This window comes from Zonotrichia leucophrys, chromosome 7 (assembly GCF_028769735.1).
Source record: "Zonotrichia leucophrys gambelii isolate GWCS_2022_RI chromosome 7, RI_Zleu_2.0, whole genome shotgun sequence".
Classification (NCBI taxonomy): domain Eukaryota; kingdom Metazoa; phylum Chordata; class Aves; order Passeriformes; family Passerellidae; genus Zonotrichia; species Zonotrichia leucophrys.
The window spans coordinates 21,629,209-21,644,518 of record NC_088177.1 but is presented as its reverse complement, the minus strand read 5'-3'; the positions used below and the strand labels follow the sequence as shown (position 1 = coordinate 21,644,518).

The 15,310-nt window shown below is 36.9% G+C and overlaps 1 protein-coding gene across 4 annotated transcripts in view; it reads right to left on the bottom strand.

Moving 5' to 3' along the window:
* Window positions 1-15,310, bottom strand: part of PDE1A (phosphodiesterase 1A) — a 194,353-nt gene that overhangs the window by 31,966 nt on the left and 147,077 nt on the right. For all 4 annotated transcript variants that reach the window (XM_064719019.1, XM_064719015.1, XM_064719018.1 and 1 more), the window contains 6 exons: window positions 11,648-11,830; window positions 11,131-11,197; window positions 10,113-10,229; window positions 8,093-8,233; window positions 3,021-3,121; window positions 387-512 (listed from right to left, as the gene is read on the bottom strand). In XM_064719019.1, the coding sequence (XP_064575089.1) occupies window positions 387-512; window positions 3,021-3,121; window positions 8,093-8,233; window positions 10,113-10,229; window positions 11,131-11,197; window positions 11,648-11,830 (735 nt within the window). The remainder of the gene's footprint in view (window positions 1-386; window positions 513-3,020; window positions 3,122-8,092; window positions 8,234-10,112; window positions 10,230-11,130; window positions 11,198-11,647; window positions 11,831-15,310) is intronic.

Genomic DNA, 15,310 nt, shown 5'->3' with positions numbered 1-15,310 from the left:
CTGAGCTCCCAGGAGCAGCAGTGCCCAAGCTGGCAGCAGAGTGTGACTCTGCACTGTGATTTCAGCCCACTGCTTATGCTGGACAAAGGCAACCCAGCTCAGGCAGCATTGTGGTTTTCCTGAAGAGCTACTTCACCTGAGACTGTCCACACACTCCAGCACTGTGCCTCCTAAATGCACAGCCTCACTTGGAAAATGACACAGAACTCCCAAACAGTACTTCTTAACACCACAGCAGCCTTCCCTAGGCTCTAAACATCCATCACTCTTTCCACTGTCAACTTCCTGTAATTTGAACTCTTAAAATAGACTCCTCAGGGAAGGCCTGGTGGTGTTTATTATTTTTAAATGCTGGGAGTATTTTTGAATGTCACAGCAAGTCTTACCTCCAGTCATCTTTGTTTAGATTAGCCAGGATGTTCATCTCTTCTTCCTGCATGAGTCTATAAGCAGCACTTACATGATGATTTTCAAGAACAGAACGATCGTTGTACAATATAGCAACATCTGACCTAGTATGGGGAAAAAGAGGCAGATTTTGTAATAATGTTCCAGTGATGGCACTGGGAAAGGTAGTATGTGTTCTCTATCAGAAATATTGACTATTTGTACCTATATAGAGATAGATATATCAAATTATGTTTATTTGTTCCTAGTCTATCAAATACTGATAAATTTTCCATCTTAAATGCATTAAAAATTATCATTATACCATTGCATACACTGTTTGTGGAAAAGTCATATTTTAAAATATGTGATGTTTCATTGATATGACCTAACTGTGGCAAAAACTCATGAGATCTTTGAGCTTCTTGACTGCAGATAGGATCACAGAGCATCAGAAATGCTCCAATTAGCTTACAAGAGTACACTTACACGATGCATCCATTTAAAATGCAACATGTTCACCAACAGTAGGGGTCCACACATAGCATGGGTATTAGGAAGTTACTCGCCCTGCTCTGAGAGATGTGCTTTGGCCCATGCTACTCACTATCAGAAGATGCTGTAAAAAATAAGGTATTAAAATTTCATGTTTTGAACAGCCACCATATTTTCTCAGAAAAACAGAGAAACCTTGAGCCTCATCACAGTGGGATGGCAGAGATGTGTAGCTGCAATTTGGAAGCTCTCAAGCGTTTCCTAAAGACAGACTCATATCATAATGTTAGCAAACTTAACAAACTTAAGCTCCTTTCCTTCTTAATCAAAGACTAATGTACAATGCCAAAATTACACTGAGACACTCACACATTTGGATGCGGTGTGGATTTATCATACTTAGCTTCAAACATCATTAATTCTTGGGAAATCTGTTTCCCCAAGACCTGATCTAACCTGCTAGGCAATCAATCTCAGGAGACACTTCTCTACTGCAATTCTGTTCTGATAAAACTATTTCTGAATATTTCAATTTGGTCCAGTGACAAGTCTGTACTAGAAGAAAGGTGTATTGCTTTAACAGTGCAGCTCACTCTGACATCAATAAGCTAAATAAACCTCGTGTTTTGTTGAGCAACAGTAAATATTGCCATGTATGGTACCAAGTAATATAAATAATTTAAATAGGATTGGAAAGGTTATTGAGAGGAAACAAACCATAGCCAGGCTAAATAATCAATATGTTTACATCCATAATCAAACTGAAATCATGGGGAAATCTGTGTTATGCCAATCACATATGTTTATGAAGCACACTTTGATCAACATAGCCACTTATGACTATGTTTAAGCAGTGCTAAAATTTGCTATGATTTTGGCAGCCATTCCATCCATTTTCCTCAGGCAAAAGACACTTGGAATCACAGTCTGGGATGCCACATCAGGGCCAAGTTACACAAGGAGAGAAGAACAAGCTATATCACATAACAAATACCTGTTTGCAAGTATGCCTGAGTAAAATTCAAAGGCTATCAGCTTAATTAGTTTTCCACTCTTGCAGTACTTCATAGCAAAATATTAAGGACAAAAATAGAAAATTAATATAAACTTGGAACTACAAACTGAAGTTTATTTTTAGCCAGACTATGCTGAAGGAGAAAAGAATTGTGTCCTTATTTTAGCTGCAAATCTAGCATTTTTCATCACTGAAAGCCACATCTTGGAGAAAAACGATGTTATAGATTTAATTTAAATGTAATCATTGTTCAGTTGGTCCATACAAGTGAGTGTGAGGACGTTTGTGTCCAAAGTAATAATATTTCTAGCATTGAACTGTTTTACTAGAATATGCCAGTGCTATGCTGACTTTTTTTAAAGAGCAGCCAAAGCAAACTCCTCAACTGAGGATACTAAAAACAATGTATAGCTCAGTGTAAGAGAAAAATAAGATGGTTTGTAGTAGGTTAAGTATCAGATATTCCATTTTTGGTCAGGGATTTTCCTGTGATAAGATGAAAATATTTTAAGGGAGAGAACTACATGCTGTTGTACAGGAGCAGCAGCTAGAATGATATGCTGCAACTGCAGGAGAACACAGCTAGCCTAACTTTCAAACTGGATTCCTTCCTAGATTTCCTTTTCATTTCTAGAACTGTTGCTTTCAAAACATGCTAGGAGACAGCTCAGGGTAGGTGTTTCTAAAGCTCCACTTGAAAGTGTCTCCCTCTGCACCAGGACCCTCTAAGTTCAATACACAAAGTGAAACACGATGTAAGCACATTGCTGTAAGTGACAAGGCATTTTTAGAGTCAGTAGTATCAGAATTTTAGTGAACAATAGGGGGTGAACAGCTTTTAAGTCCATGTTCTGCATGTTCTGAATATTTTCAAACTTCCTCTTGACATATCAGCTCCAAAATGGAATTATTTCAGACATTATGGAGCTATCTTAGTACTTTTCCACAGTTTTTGACCATGTGACTGATCCCATTAACTGGACAGAAGTTGATGAAGCAATTTGTAAAACCAGGACTGACCTGGCTGCTTCCTGGGTTTATAAGAGAGTTATGAAACAGTTCAGCAATGAACTGAATAAAATGCAAACTCCAGATATGACTCTTAGAAGACTGCATCACTTACCTTGTCTGAATATGAAAATTGTTTGTGGTCCCAGTATGTTCATAGTCATGGACGGCAGCTGCAAAGATCATTGCTAAAATTTCCAGTTCTGTGAGCCAGTGCTGGGAAATGAAAAACAAATCATAGTCACATTTTCAATAATAGCCTAGCTCAGATTAAACCCTACAGCACTGAAAATGTTTTACCTTCAATGCATTATTTTTCACTTAAATAAACTTTCCTCTAACTCCAGATAACTATATATCCATAACACTTCAGCACTATACAATAAAATATGTCCTTGTACTTATGATTTCTCTGAGACAAAGTTAACATCCTTATGGCCACTAGCAAAGTAAATATTTGCAGTCAAAAATATAAGAAGTTATCAAAAGAATTACACAGTTCACTTTACAACTCCTTTGAGTATCTACTCTGTTAGCTCACATGTGGCACTCGCCAAATTACAGTATATTAATCCAAAAAAGTCTTATATGAAGTTTAGGTTATAATTTGTCTTTTAGTAAACTATATATACAGTTAATTATAAGTTGAAGGTACAAAATTAGTATTATATATCTATATTTTACCAGTGTACATAGCACTAAAATTAGGCCCATGGGAGATTTCTCTGTTCTAAATTTGATCGTACTTTGTACTGATGAAAAAAAAAATTTAAAAAGTGCAGAAGGCTAGTATACAGTTACACAGAACAAAAGGTAATGTAGGTCATGTATACAAAATAATGCAGACCCTGGAGTTTTGAGCCCTTTTATAACTCTTGCTAAATGAGGCTGTTCTGTATAGCACAGCTTGTAAAATAACCTCTGTTATCTTCTTTCGAGTTCTATTTCTTGAATGACAAAAAGTCCTTGAGGAGAAAACTTACTCCATCTAAAGATGGGGGCAGAAAAATCATATGATAATTAACCCCCACAGTCATAGGACTGATTAAGTCAAATGCCAGTCAAGCATTTCCACACATATTTCAGATGATTTTGGTGTACAAGTAAGCTTCTGTACTAAAGGATCAAAGAATTATTTCAACTTCACACACCCCAATATGCACAGATGAATGTGCATGAGTGTGTATGAATGGATATGAAATGCATAAGTTGCCAGATGTAGTAAAAGTTGCCAATAGTAGTTCATCTTTCAAAGAAGAAGAAAGGAAAGAGTCAAGACTCATTAGCAATGTAAGAATAATTAAATAGGTCATTCAGTGACACAATAGGGCTGCTGAGGAACAAGTACTGGCTGCTGGTGAAGCAGTATAGGTTTAGAAAGGTCACAGGCAGAGGAATGAGAATGTACTGTAAGCAGTTCTAAAAATGGAAACAATGACCTTCATCATATTGTGTGTCACAAGAAACCAGGCCATGACCAGTCCTGGCTCTCACAGTGTTTTCAACATACCAAACAGAACAGAAACACAGAAAGTGTAATGAAAGCTAAACATAGACTGTTCTTTAAGATGCCTTTTCAAAGGTCAGCTTTTGTAGCAAATAAAATAGTTGCTAGACAATGCATTCATAAGCAGAAGAACATTCCTCACAGACAATACCTATGGGCTACACAGAGACTTCATACAGTAAGAGAGAAGAGCAAGTATTCGACACACACTGGTATAGTCAAAATTGAGATCAGTAATCAAATTGGAGAACCAGAGAACTGCTTTAGCTAAAGGATTTCTAAGGAAGTAGAAAAATACTCTTACAGAGACAGTTAATAAGTGTGTTTTGAAAGGGAGAGGGAAAAACAAGTATCTGGGGGTCTGCAAGACTGAGAAGAGCTGAAACATGCTTCCCTCCTGAAAGATACTATGTCTTGTGGGTGTCACAGATAATATAAATTATGTCTTCTATGGAAGTATTATGTATTGCTTATATGTAAAGAGATACACTTCAACTTATGAGTTCAGTTTGAAACTTTTTTTACAGTGATGGATTAAAAACTGAGCAAGAAATGGAGTCTCACAATGCACTTTATTGGCAGTAAAGGCATTTTTTCCTTTACTTTGAGCAATACAGGTACGTGGGAGGAGAAAAGGGATGGTGGGAAGATGATCGATGACTCAAAAGTTCTTTACAAGAGATATTCCCTGGGACTTGGATTCTTAAACCTTCATAAAAATGAAAACTTCATGAATGTAAGCTTGACTTATACATTTCAGTTGCATCATCTGGGATTTAGTCTCTTGGGAAGGTTAATAGACTGTCTGCCATCTGTGATACTTAACATTCTAACACATTGATCTGAGGTGGCTGGATCTTCTTCCTTTACATAGACAGCAAATTTTGAAAAATATAATGATTATTTCATTTCTTTAACAGCAGCTCTGGGTATGACTGATTCTTCACCAGAATCTCTCTAGGGGCTTGTGGAGAAGCATAAGCTCTGATTAGCCAAAATTTTTTGGCAAATGTGGAAATAGGGCTGTTTTCCACCTTCCTGTCAAAGGTACAAAACATATGACCTCAACAACAGGAATCATGCAAAAGATTTCCTAAATCCCAGCTTTTGGAAACATTTGCTTCAGTATGTGTTTCAGAAATAAACAAGGAAGATAGCAACTCTGCAAGATTTGGAGTGAGTACCAGGTCCTTAAGAGAAAATGAAAGCAGAAAAACCTCAAATTGCAAACCAATCTGGAAAAAAATAAAAAAAAAAAACCCAAACAAATGATAAACCACAGGAATTTGATCTAGAATTGCATCATATTTACTCTAATCCAGGTATTAGAGCAGAGTTTTAAAAAAGGATTACAATGAACATGTCTGAAAACTGTTGGCTTGAGAAGCAAACTCCAAATTTTTATTAAGGTACTGGAGGGTTAATCAGGCAACAGGAAAAAAAAATCCAGCAAGTTAAATAGAACATTTTCATTATACTGATGCTTTCTCAAATTGCAAGTGACATTTGGGAGAGAAATACTTTGCAAGCTGCAGAATCACTAGGCCCTCTTTCAAACACTGATTTCCATAAATGTTCCTTCTGCCTGGCAAGTACATCTGTTTGAAGGCACTCTTGACTAAGTGGTGTCCTAGTTAGATTTCTTTCCAAGAACTTTCCAGTATCACAGCACCATAGAATCATAGAATGGTTAGGGTTAGAAGGGACCTTAAAGATCATCTAATTCCAACTCCCCCTGCCACAGGCAGAGAAATATCACAATTCAATGTCTCAATTTGGCAATTACAATGTGAATTAAACCTGGACTAATTTTATAAAAATATTTTGTAGCAGTGTTGCAACACTAATGAGATTTTGCAGTGGTAAAGTCTAAACTTTTTTGAAAATCATTTTCCAAATCACATCTAAGGCAGAAGGTTAAGATGCTAATAATGGTGGAAAGGCCTTTCTCACAACTCATGTGCACGCAGTGAAATAGCAGATATTAAAATATGAAACAGATTTCTTTATTCAGTGTTCAGAGATACACAAAATGCCTTTTAAAGTGGTTTAAGCAATGGCTAAATGTCCCAAAATTACTAGGACAGTTCTGGAAGTTGGAACTTTGTCCTGGCATCACAAGAAAAATCTGAATGTTACTGTTTTTTTGAAGGGCAGAGGGGCAGATACAATGGGCCAGAGGGATGTTTATAATAAAAAAAAAGGATTTTCCTCCTGGTAAGATCCAGGTGTATACCTGCAACAAAGACATGGCTCACATCACTTAACTCTTGCAATTAATCTAATATTCTCAAGAATTTTCCTTTACTAAAATATTATTTTGATAGGTGAATATTGTATACAACAACTTTGGTTTTGAGTCCTCTTGGCAAGAGCTGTCTAGCCTCTTCAGTCTGATATGGAAGCGCTTTCTCAAGAAAACTCAATCTGAAAGGGAATCTTGGCTGGTGAAGACTCCAGGCTCCTCTTAAGTAGTATTAGAGTTAAAATAAAGCTTTAAACACTTACAAGCAAAATACTTCCTTCAAACAGTAAAAAAAAAAAAGTGCAATGCCTGGAGACCTTTCCTTGCCCACCCTGAAGCCAAGGGCATTTTAAGTGAGAAAAGACTTAACATAAGTGATTGACTGCCATTTATTGTGTATATATAGGAGCAAAACCATCCAGAGTCAGTTCTAAATTTTTTCTATCCAAAGTCTTCTGGAATTGTCTCACAGTTCTGCAAACAGAAATCAGACATTATTTCTTCCCAGCTGTTTGGTTTGTTGTCTGTTTTTTGGTTTGCTGGGTTTTTTTTAAACAACTGCATTCACAGTGAAGACAAATTATCAAAAAGCCATTGACAGCAATCTCCATTTTCTTTCAGTCAGTATTTACATTTGCCTAGTAAGCTGATAGTGAGGAGAATTCCACTGCTGGTATTTAATTTAAGTGTTAAGAAATAAAAATGCTTGCACAGATTCGTTTCAGTTCCCAAATAAATAATTTAAAATATTGTGATGTTTCAAGGCAAATGCAATAGCCTGCCTACCATGGGCACATAGAGTATACAAGAGCAGTGCTAAAGAAGGTTACAAACTGAAAGAAAAAGCAGTTTGAGTTTAAGGCCAGGCTGGATGGGACCTTGAGCAGCCTGGTCTGGAGGAAGGTGTCCTTGCCTATGGCAGGGTGGCTGGAACTGAGTTGTCTTTAAGGTCCCTTCCAACCCAAGCCATTCCATGATGATATCATTCTAAGCCTGCACTGATTCAGGTGATGATATAATTCTAAGCCTGCACTGATTCAGTACATTTTTCAACAGCCAGGACCTCTGCAGATACTAAAGCTTCCTTGCCTGATCACACCTCCCATGCTCTGATGTGAAAGTAAAAAAATTCTCACCTGCCCACTCCTGCAAATCTATCTCATTAAATATGATATAAAATACCTAAATTCAGGCGATGAAAAGCAAAAAGGATTTAAAGATTATTTTTTTCTTCCTTTTTCCCTCTGCATTAAGAGAAGTTCAGCCTGGAAGAACTGTTAAAATGAAATAAAGTTCACAGCCTGAACAGCAGTTCTTAAATCTCTCTCTGCAAAAATTTTCTACTGAGCTTTTTCCATTAGAAAAGAAACATGTACACATTTATTCAAAACAGCAGAGTCTGAGAAAAGAAATTGAATTTCACAATACTTCTTACCATGATGCCAGTGTGAATCATTATGTAATGCACAGTTTGAGTAACATCAGCTGCATGGATCAAATTGTGATAGGGATTTTTGTATTTGCTGTAACCAACTTCAAGAGCTTCAGCAAAAGAAATAAGATTGGGAACAGGGATCTAAAGACAAGAAAACATTAAAATAATTGTTTTTTTCCTGCAACGGCTGCAAAGTCAAGCATGCAATAAATGAATCACAAATAATATACCATGGGATCTAGTGGGCAAAAAATAAAAGAAAAATTTAAAATATAAAGATCTGGTATCATACATACACCAATGAGCCTCCACACAAATTCTGTAGGTGCTGTATCTCTCTTCACACACCATGCACAAGGCACTGCAGAACTATTAACCAAATGGTTTTCAAGGTATGTCTGTCTGCACCAGGGATGCAGAGGTTGCATGTATAACACAGGCATGGCAGATAGGAATCTAACAATAGGATTATCTCCTTTTCTTCACTACTTTTAGCTTGCTTAAGACAAGGTCTGCTTTAATGTCACAGTACAACTTCCCTTCCTCCAGACATTGCGTGAACTACAGGTACTATCTGGTCCCACTCATTTTTGCATTGTGCTGGTTTTGGCAGGGATAGAGTTAATTTCCTTCATAGTAGCTGGTATGGGGCAATATTTTGGATTTGTGCTGTGAACAGAGCTGGTAACTCCAGGATGTTTCAGTCACTGAGCAGAGACTGCACGGAGTCCAGGCCTTCTCTGCTCCCCACCCCACCCACCCTGGGGTGCAGGGACACAGCTGGAACAGCTGGCCCTGCTGCCCAGGGGACAATGCTCCACACGGGCTCGTGGCTGCAGCCCCGGGCTGGGGGAGCCTGGCTGGGCACGGCTGCCTGGGACTGCCCGGGCAGCACCCAGTGCTGCTGCTGCTGCTGAGCACCTGCTTCCATCTGCAGCCTTGCTCCTTGCGTTTGATTCCTCTCTTGAATATTAATTTTCTATATTGTTATTACCACCATCATTATTAAACTGTACATATCTCAACCCACAAGTTTTCTCACTTTTCCGCCTCCAATTCTCTTTCCCCCCATCCTTCTGGGGAGAGGAGTGAGCAAGTAAGTGGCAGTGTGGTGCTTGTTTGCTGCCTGGGGATAAATCACTTCACCCACTTTAATAAAATTACATATCCCTTAATAATTTTTTCTTTATTTAAAAACTCTGAAACATAAACAATGGGACTGAGAATGGGCTTAAGCCTACTCTGGCAGTAGCATGATGCACTTCATATCTGTGTTATAATGGTGGTCTTGGTGTGGTTCTGACTTCAAGCAAATGAAGCCTGTTGGGAAAAGATGGGTTGCCAGCCTAAAATTAAAATATTCAAGAAACTTCAGGATGAGACATCCTCTTCAAAAGGAACACAGAGTTTTTGCTGTGAAGAGATTTTGAATCTATCAGAAAACTTTCATTTGGTACTATAACAATAAATTTATCTTTTGATTCATTTTTTAATCTCAGCTTTTCAAAGTTGGCTATAAGGACTCCATACAGTATTGAAAACCCCCTACAAAGACCTTGGAAAAGCAATTTTTCTCCTTATATATCCCCTAGGTTGTTCAGGAGAGGAAGGTTCAGCTGAACGCCCTGCACAGCGGTGATCAACAGCATGATCCAGACCATGAAAAAAGTATTTAGGACTAACTATGGTTTTGTGCCTTTTTGGTAATTTTTGGTCTATAATGGTGGGACACTGGTTCAGACCTGCTGAGTAAATAGCCTGTATCTATTTATGTAACACAAATGACGTGACAAGGGTCTACATAGCTTTCCATTTTTTGGGTTGCAGAAAAATTTGCATGTTCTGGGTGAAGTTTCATTTCATAGAACAATTGGTATTTTGCAATATTTCATTTGCTATATTCTTTGAAATTCTACACTGCATCATGCAATAAAAAACATTTCAATGCTGGTTTTCTTGTATTTTAAACTTGACACATGTATTTTTGCATCTATATTTTTCTTTATGTTTAGTTCCTGACCTTGAAACGGCTCAAAAGGTCGTATCGGGTTAACAGCTCATACATCATAAATTTCAGACTGTGCTCTCCACTTGCTTCATTAAGGGCAAATACGTCAAAAGACCACTTATCAACATCCTGTAGATGAGGGAAACGGAAAACAACAAAAAACAAAACAAAAAAAATTTACATTTCCATCCATTTGGCTAGTATCTAGAGGGAAATGGGAGAGTTTGGTGGTTTTATTACCCAACTCTTTCAAATTCCTAATGTAGATAAAATATTGGTGATGGAAACAATTCTGTCATTTATGAATAAAATACTTGCAACATGATCAAGGCCATTTGCATGCTTTGAATCAAACTTCCAAGTTTAACTTCTTCAGTACAAACCGTCTATATAACCTCATGAAGCTACTCTGAATATCACCCTTCAAACTGGCTATTATGCAAGGTCATTAACACTGATGTCATTAAACATAAAGCAATTTGAGAATAATATAATTGTTTGGCTTTCAGGGGAAAAGTGGAGGTACTTAATTCTCAAGAAATCTCAGTTTATAATTGCATTAATAGACATAGGAACTCAGCTTACTATAAAAGATCATCTTTTGGCTGAACTAGAGTAATACTTTAAATATACAGCAAATACTGTACTTGTTCCATAAGCTTCAGCTTCTTTTGTTAGCTCTATCCCAATACTATCTCCCTTTTCTTGCCTAAAAAGGAAACAAATGCTGCTGTCTGAGACACTGATTAGGATACCACTGGGAGCTGATAAAACTGTCTCACATTTCTATAAGAACTTCTATACAAATTTCATTCTATTACTCTAATGGAATCTAAATTAAGTCAGAATTAATCATAATCATATGTTTTTCTGAATTTTTAACTATTCGTTTCCCTGTACTTTGTGCTCAGTTCTGTAGTACTAACTATGGCTAGGGTACCTTCAGTAGAAAAATATTAATTGGACCCTAAAAGTCACTAAGCATAAGTGCAAATACATTCAACTTCCACAATGATTAAACTTCTTTCACCTTAAATGTGACTATCACTTCTGCTGGATAAGCCAAACCAACCATGCTTGAAGTTTTCCGGTACATCCTAAAAGAAAAAATAAAATATTAAGAAATAGCTCTTCTTCAAAAACATACTGGAAAAGTTTATCTTTTTTTAATTTTTCTTTCAGAGTTTGTGAAGTAACACGAATCTATTTAAGGGTCTGACCCCAAAGATTTATGCAAACTTTTATGAAGTTATGAGACTAACCCCTTTGCAAGTATATTACTCTTTAATATTAGAACAGCCGTTGGTACAATTTAGTGTAGAAGTTACAAAGACATTGAGTTCATCCCCAGAATTTTCCAAGGCTTAAGAAATTTTACTAATTAGAGGTTTCATCTGGAATCCTGTAGAGAAAAATGGAGTGGTTGCAGAAAATGAAGCATAAATTCTGGCTCAAAGATTTGCTCCAGGTTTACTCCACCATTTAAAGGATGGCAGACACTGTGGTTAAATGCAATGCTTGCAGTAACAAGAAAACAAAGCTCTCACCTTTCTACAAAAATCCCAGCCTGTACAGCATGCACAATGCTTCGGAATTTGGGCTTTTCCTCAGGTCTCCTCTTCACTATTCCCATCTCCCTCGTGAATGTAGAAGCTAACCAGTCCCGCACTTCCAGCGGGACCGAATCCGACTGGATGTCAGAGAGTTCATCTTCAGTGTCCAAAAGTTTCCTACAAAAAAAATAATACAAGGTAACCAACAAGACCTTGGACCTAACAAGAGAAGTACTCACAGGTGAACAGCTGAAAAACTTGATTTAAGAGGAGCTGAGGTTGACTGTAGGACCAACTCAGCACATCACAAAATGTCTTCTCTGGCAGATGGACTGACACCAAGGGGAAGCTGTGCACAGCAGATATCATCTCTCTCTCCCACTGCTCATGTTCCAGAAGTTAAAAGACAATAAAATGCAATTTATTCAACTGAAGACAAGAAAAGATTTTTCTACAAAGTCGTCAGAGCAGTGGTGGATTGAAGAGTAATCAATGAGCTGTAAAATCCCAAGACCACCTCTAAAACAGTAACTGACAGAACTGTCAGCAGGTTGCTGCTATAAGTGAGAGCCCCATTAGTCTATTGATCTGTACCCCAAAATGGTACAAGAAGTGTTTTGATACTTACAAACAAAAGTAAATGATGCTACATAGCAATGATGTGGTGTGCATGTCAGTGAACGCCCCGTACACATGCTCATCCTGCTATTGCAGCATAATAAAAGCATTAAAGAGAATTAATTCCTTTATTGAAAAGAATTAATTCCTTCTATGTAGAGATGTCTATTCCTATTGCAGGCAGGGTAAAAAAAGTCATAGCAGTAAAGATATTATACAAGATTGGATTGCAAGTCAGCTTTCAAACTTGTTAGCAGTTCAAAAAGCTAGAAAAGTTATATATAGCTCTTGCAAAACAGAAGTATTAAATAGAATCTTCACTTCAACAAAAGTGAATTAGAGGTCATCAGTTTACTTAGAAGAAACTTTTAACTAAATACTCTCTTTAAACAGACTCAACACTTCCGTTCCACACTTCAATAAATCTTTTTCTTACAGTTATTTGCCCTTATCACTCAGAGTGCTGGGGTTTCCAGGAAACAAATCCCTTATTTTGTCTGATATCAATTTTCCTTTCATTCAGTTATGCAAGAAACCCCAGAGTAGGGTGACCTGAATATATACACAGCATGCCACCCTTTCAAAATATTTTCTTGAAAGTGATACCAATTGAATTGTAGGCATTATTTGATTGCATAGGTCTATTTTTGTTGTGCTGTGTTTCTGAAACATGGATGAATAAAGAAAGCCTGGGTGTGGTGTAGTTCAAAAGAATCTCCACATAAATTTAATCCTATCTGATGGATCATAGTAATAGGAAACATGTCAGAAGAACCATATTAATTATTGGTGAACTGTGAGCATAGCATATTTGTGCTCAGTTTCAGCAGCCCATCTGGTTGGCAGTATATTTTCTGAGATTCTTCAACTGGGGTTTAAAAAATATAAATGCGCTCCTTGTCCTTCCTTGGTTTACTGAAAGAACAGTAGAAAAATTCTTATATTTTCAGAGGCATAGAATTATCAGGCTAGGAAGGCTCCTTAAAATGGAGTAAAAGAAGGGCAGAATGAACAAGGATTATGAAATTTCCTGGCAGTGGGACAACAGCCAAAAATCAGAAACTTAATTTGGAAGAGGAGAACTTGTGTGGAGGAAAGGAATTGAGCAAATTATCTTGCAAAACTGAACCAAGGCTGAGACTGGCCAAAGGTCAAAGGCTACAAGTTGGCTTTATTGCCTACACTAAAACCTATGTTATAGTCCACTTAAATCCATACTAGTCTAACACTGCCATTAAATATTCCTGGAGAAATCAGTACATTTATATTTCTGAGGAATATTCGACATTTGATATGTTTTTTGTATAACAAGGAAAAAACCTTACAATCCCTAAAACATATTTTTGTAACTATTGCAACTTTTATTCAAATGAGATGCAAATGTTCCCACAATTAGAGGGCCATGGGCATTAGGCTACCTCAGAGCTTGCAGCCAGGATATTCCACATCACCTGTGCAGCAGGAAGCAGGGTTCTACATCAGTTTGCTATGATGAGATGCAGATCTAAATTTGGGATCTGAGCTCTGCAGATATGAGCCACTGGAGTACAAATTAAGACTAGAAAAACACACTGCAGTCTCTCTCATATTTTTAACCATTCATCTGTAAAGTAGGAGAACTATTCAATCTGTAAATGACAGTAAGCAGGAGTTACTTCATGAAGATGGAACAGAGAAAGTAGTATTTGAAATAATTGTTCATTTATCTGTCATTTTCATGAGGCCACTGCTCTCTGATGAGAGATGGCTGGATAACTTGCCAGGGAAGAGAGAGTTTCAGTGGATCTGCTTCTAACTTAAATATCAAGAAAAGCAACTGCAACACAGAATTAATTTGCAAGCACAAAATCTTATAGATCCCTCATCACATAAGATTAATAACTTCTCAAAAAGGATTAGTTTCTTTCAGGTGCCTAATTGAAACAACATTTAAGGAGAGGAAACAAAGGCTAGTCATTCATCTCACTCAAACTCATTCTAGCATTTTATGCCTTTAAAAAAGAAAGATGATGATCAAATAAAATCAAATGACAGGTTCAAAACAAAGGCACACATTCAAACACTTAACTTCCTATGAAATATTACAGGGTTTTTTGCAAGATTTTGCAACCTAAATTGTAATTATAAATTGTAAACTGTACTATAATTTTGTGACATTTCAAAACATTTAAACTGCCACATAGGTTCAAAACTTTCATGGAAAAATTAATGGGAAAAGTAACAGACATGTGGCTATGGCTGTCAAACAGAAGGCTACAGCCTTTGGCTTAGCAAGTATTTGGCATGGAGTGACTAAAAGGCCCAAAGCCTCATGCTCCTAATCAACCAACCTGAAGATCAGATATTGTGGGTACTTTAAAGCTAGATAGTTGTTCCATAATCAGTCTTAAGTAAAACTCTGCTGAGATAAATTTAATGGAACCAGGAGGAACGAACTCAAATATCCCAATTGAATTACATAATTATACTAATAGATGCCAAGGCACATATTTTAATTTTTCTTCCATAAAGCAAAGGAACACCCTAAAATGCTAAAAAACAAAGCGACAAAAAGAGCTCTACTAAAACGTGCCACAGAAAATACTTTTTTTTCCAACACATAATCAGGATTTCAGGGTTGCATACACTTATTTTGCTCATGTATCATCAGCCTGTTAAGTAGATGCAATACGAGGAAGAGATATGCGTGGGAAGGAGAGGGGGAGGCTTGGGTTATTTAATTCTATTCATTCCATGAGTAGAACTTTCATTGACAGTTGTGGGAATAAGTAAGACATGGCCCTTGGCATTTCAGCTTAGCAATCAATTAATACTGCAGTCATAGTAACTAATAACCTGATCTTCTTGTCGCAGTACTGTGTTTTTTGCCAAGAATAATTTTTCAAAATTCAAGTAGTGATAATTTCTAGCTCTCTTTTCATTTAATCAGAATTTTAAATATAGTAATGCACTAGTCAGAAGTGTATTTCTTTTCCCTTAGGAATATATCAGATGTACTATGGAGGAGAACAAAGAAAAGAAAATGGAAAAAAATTAAAA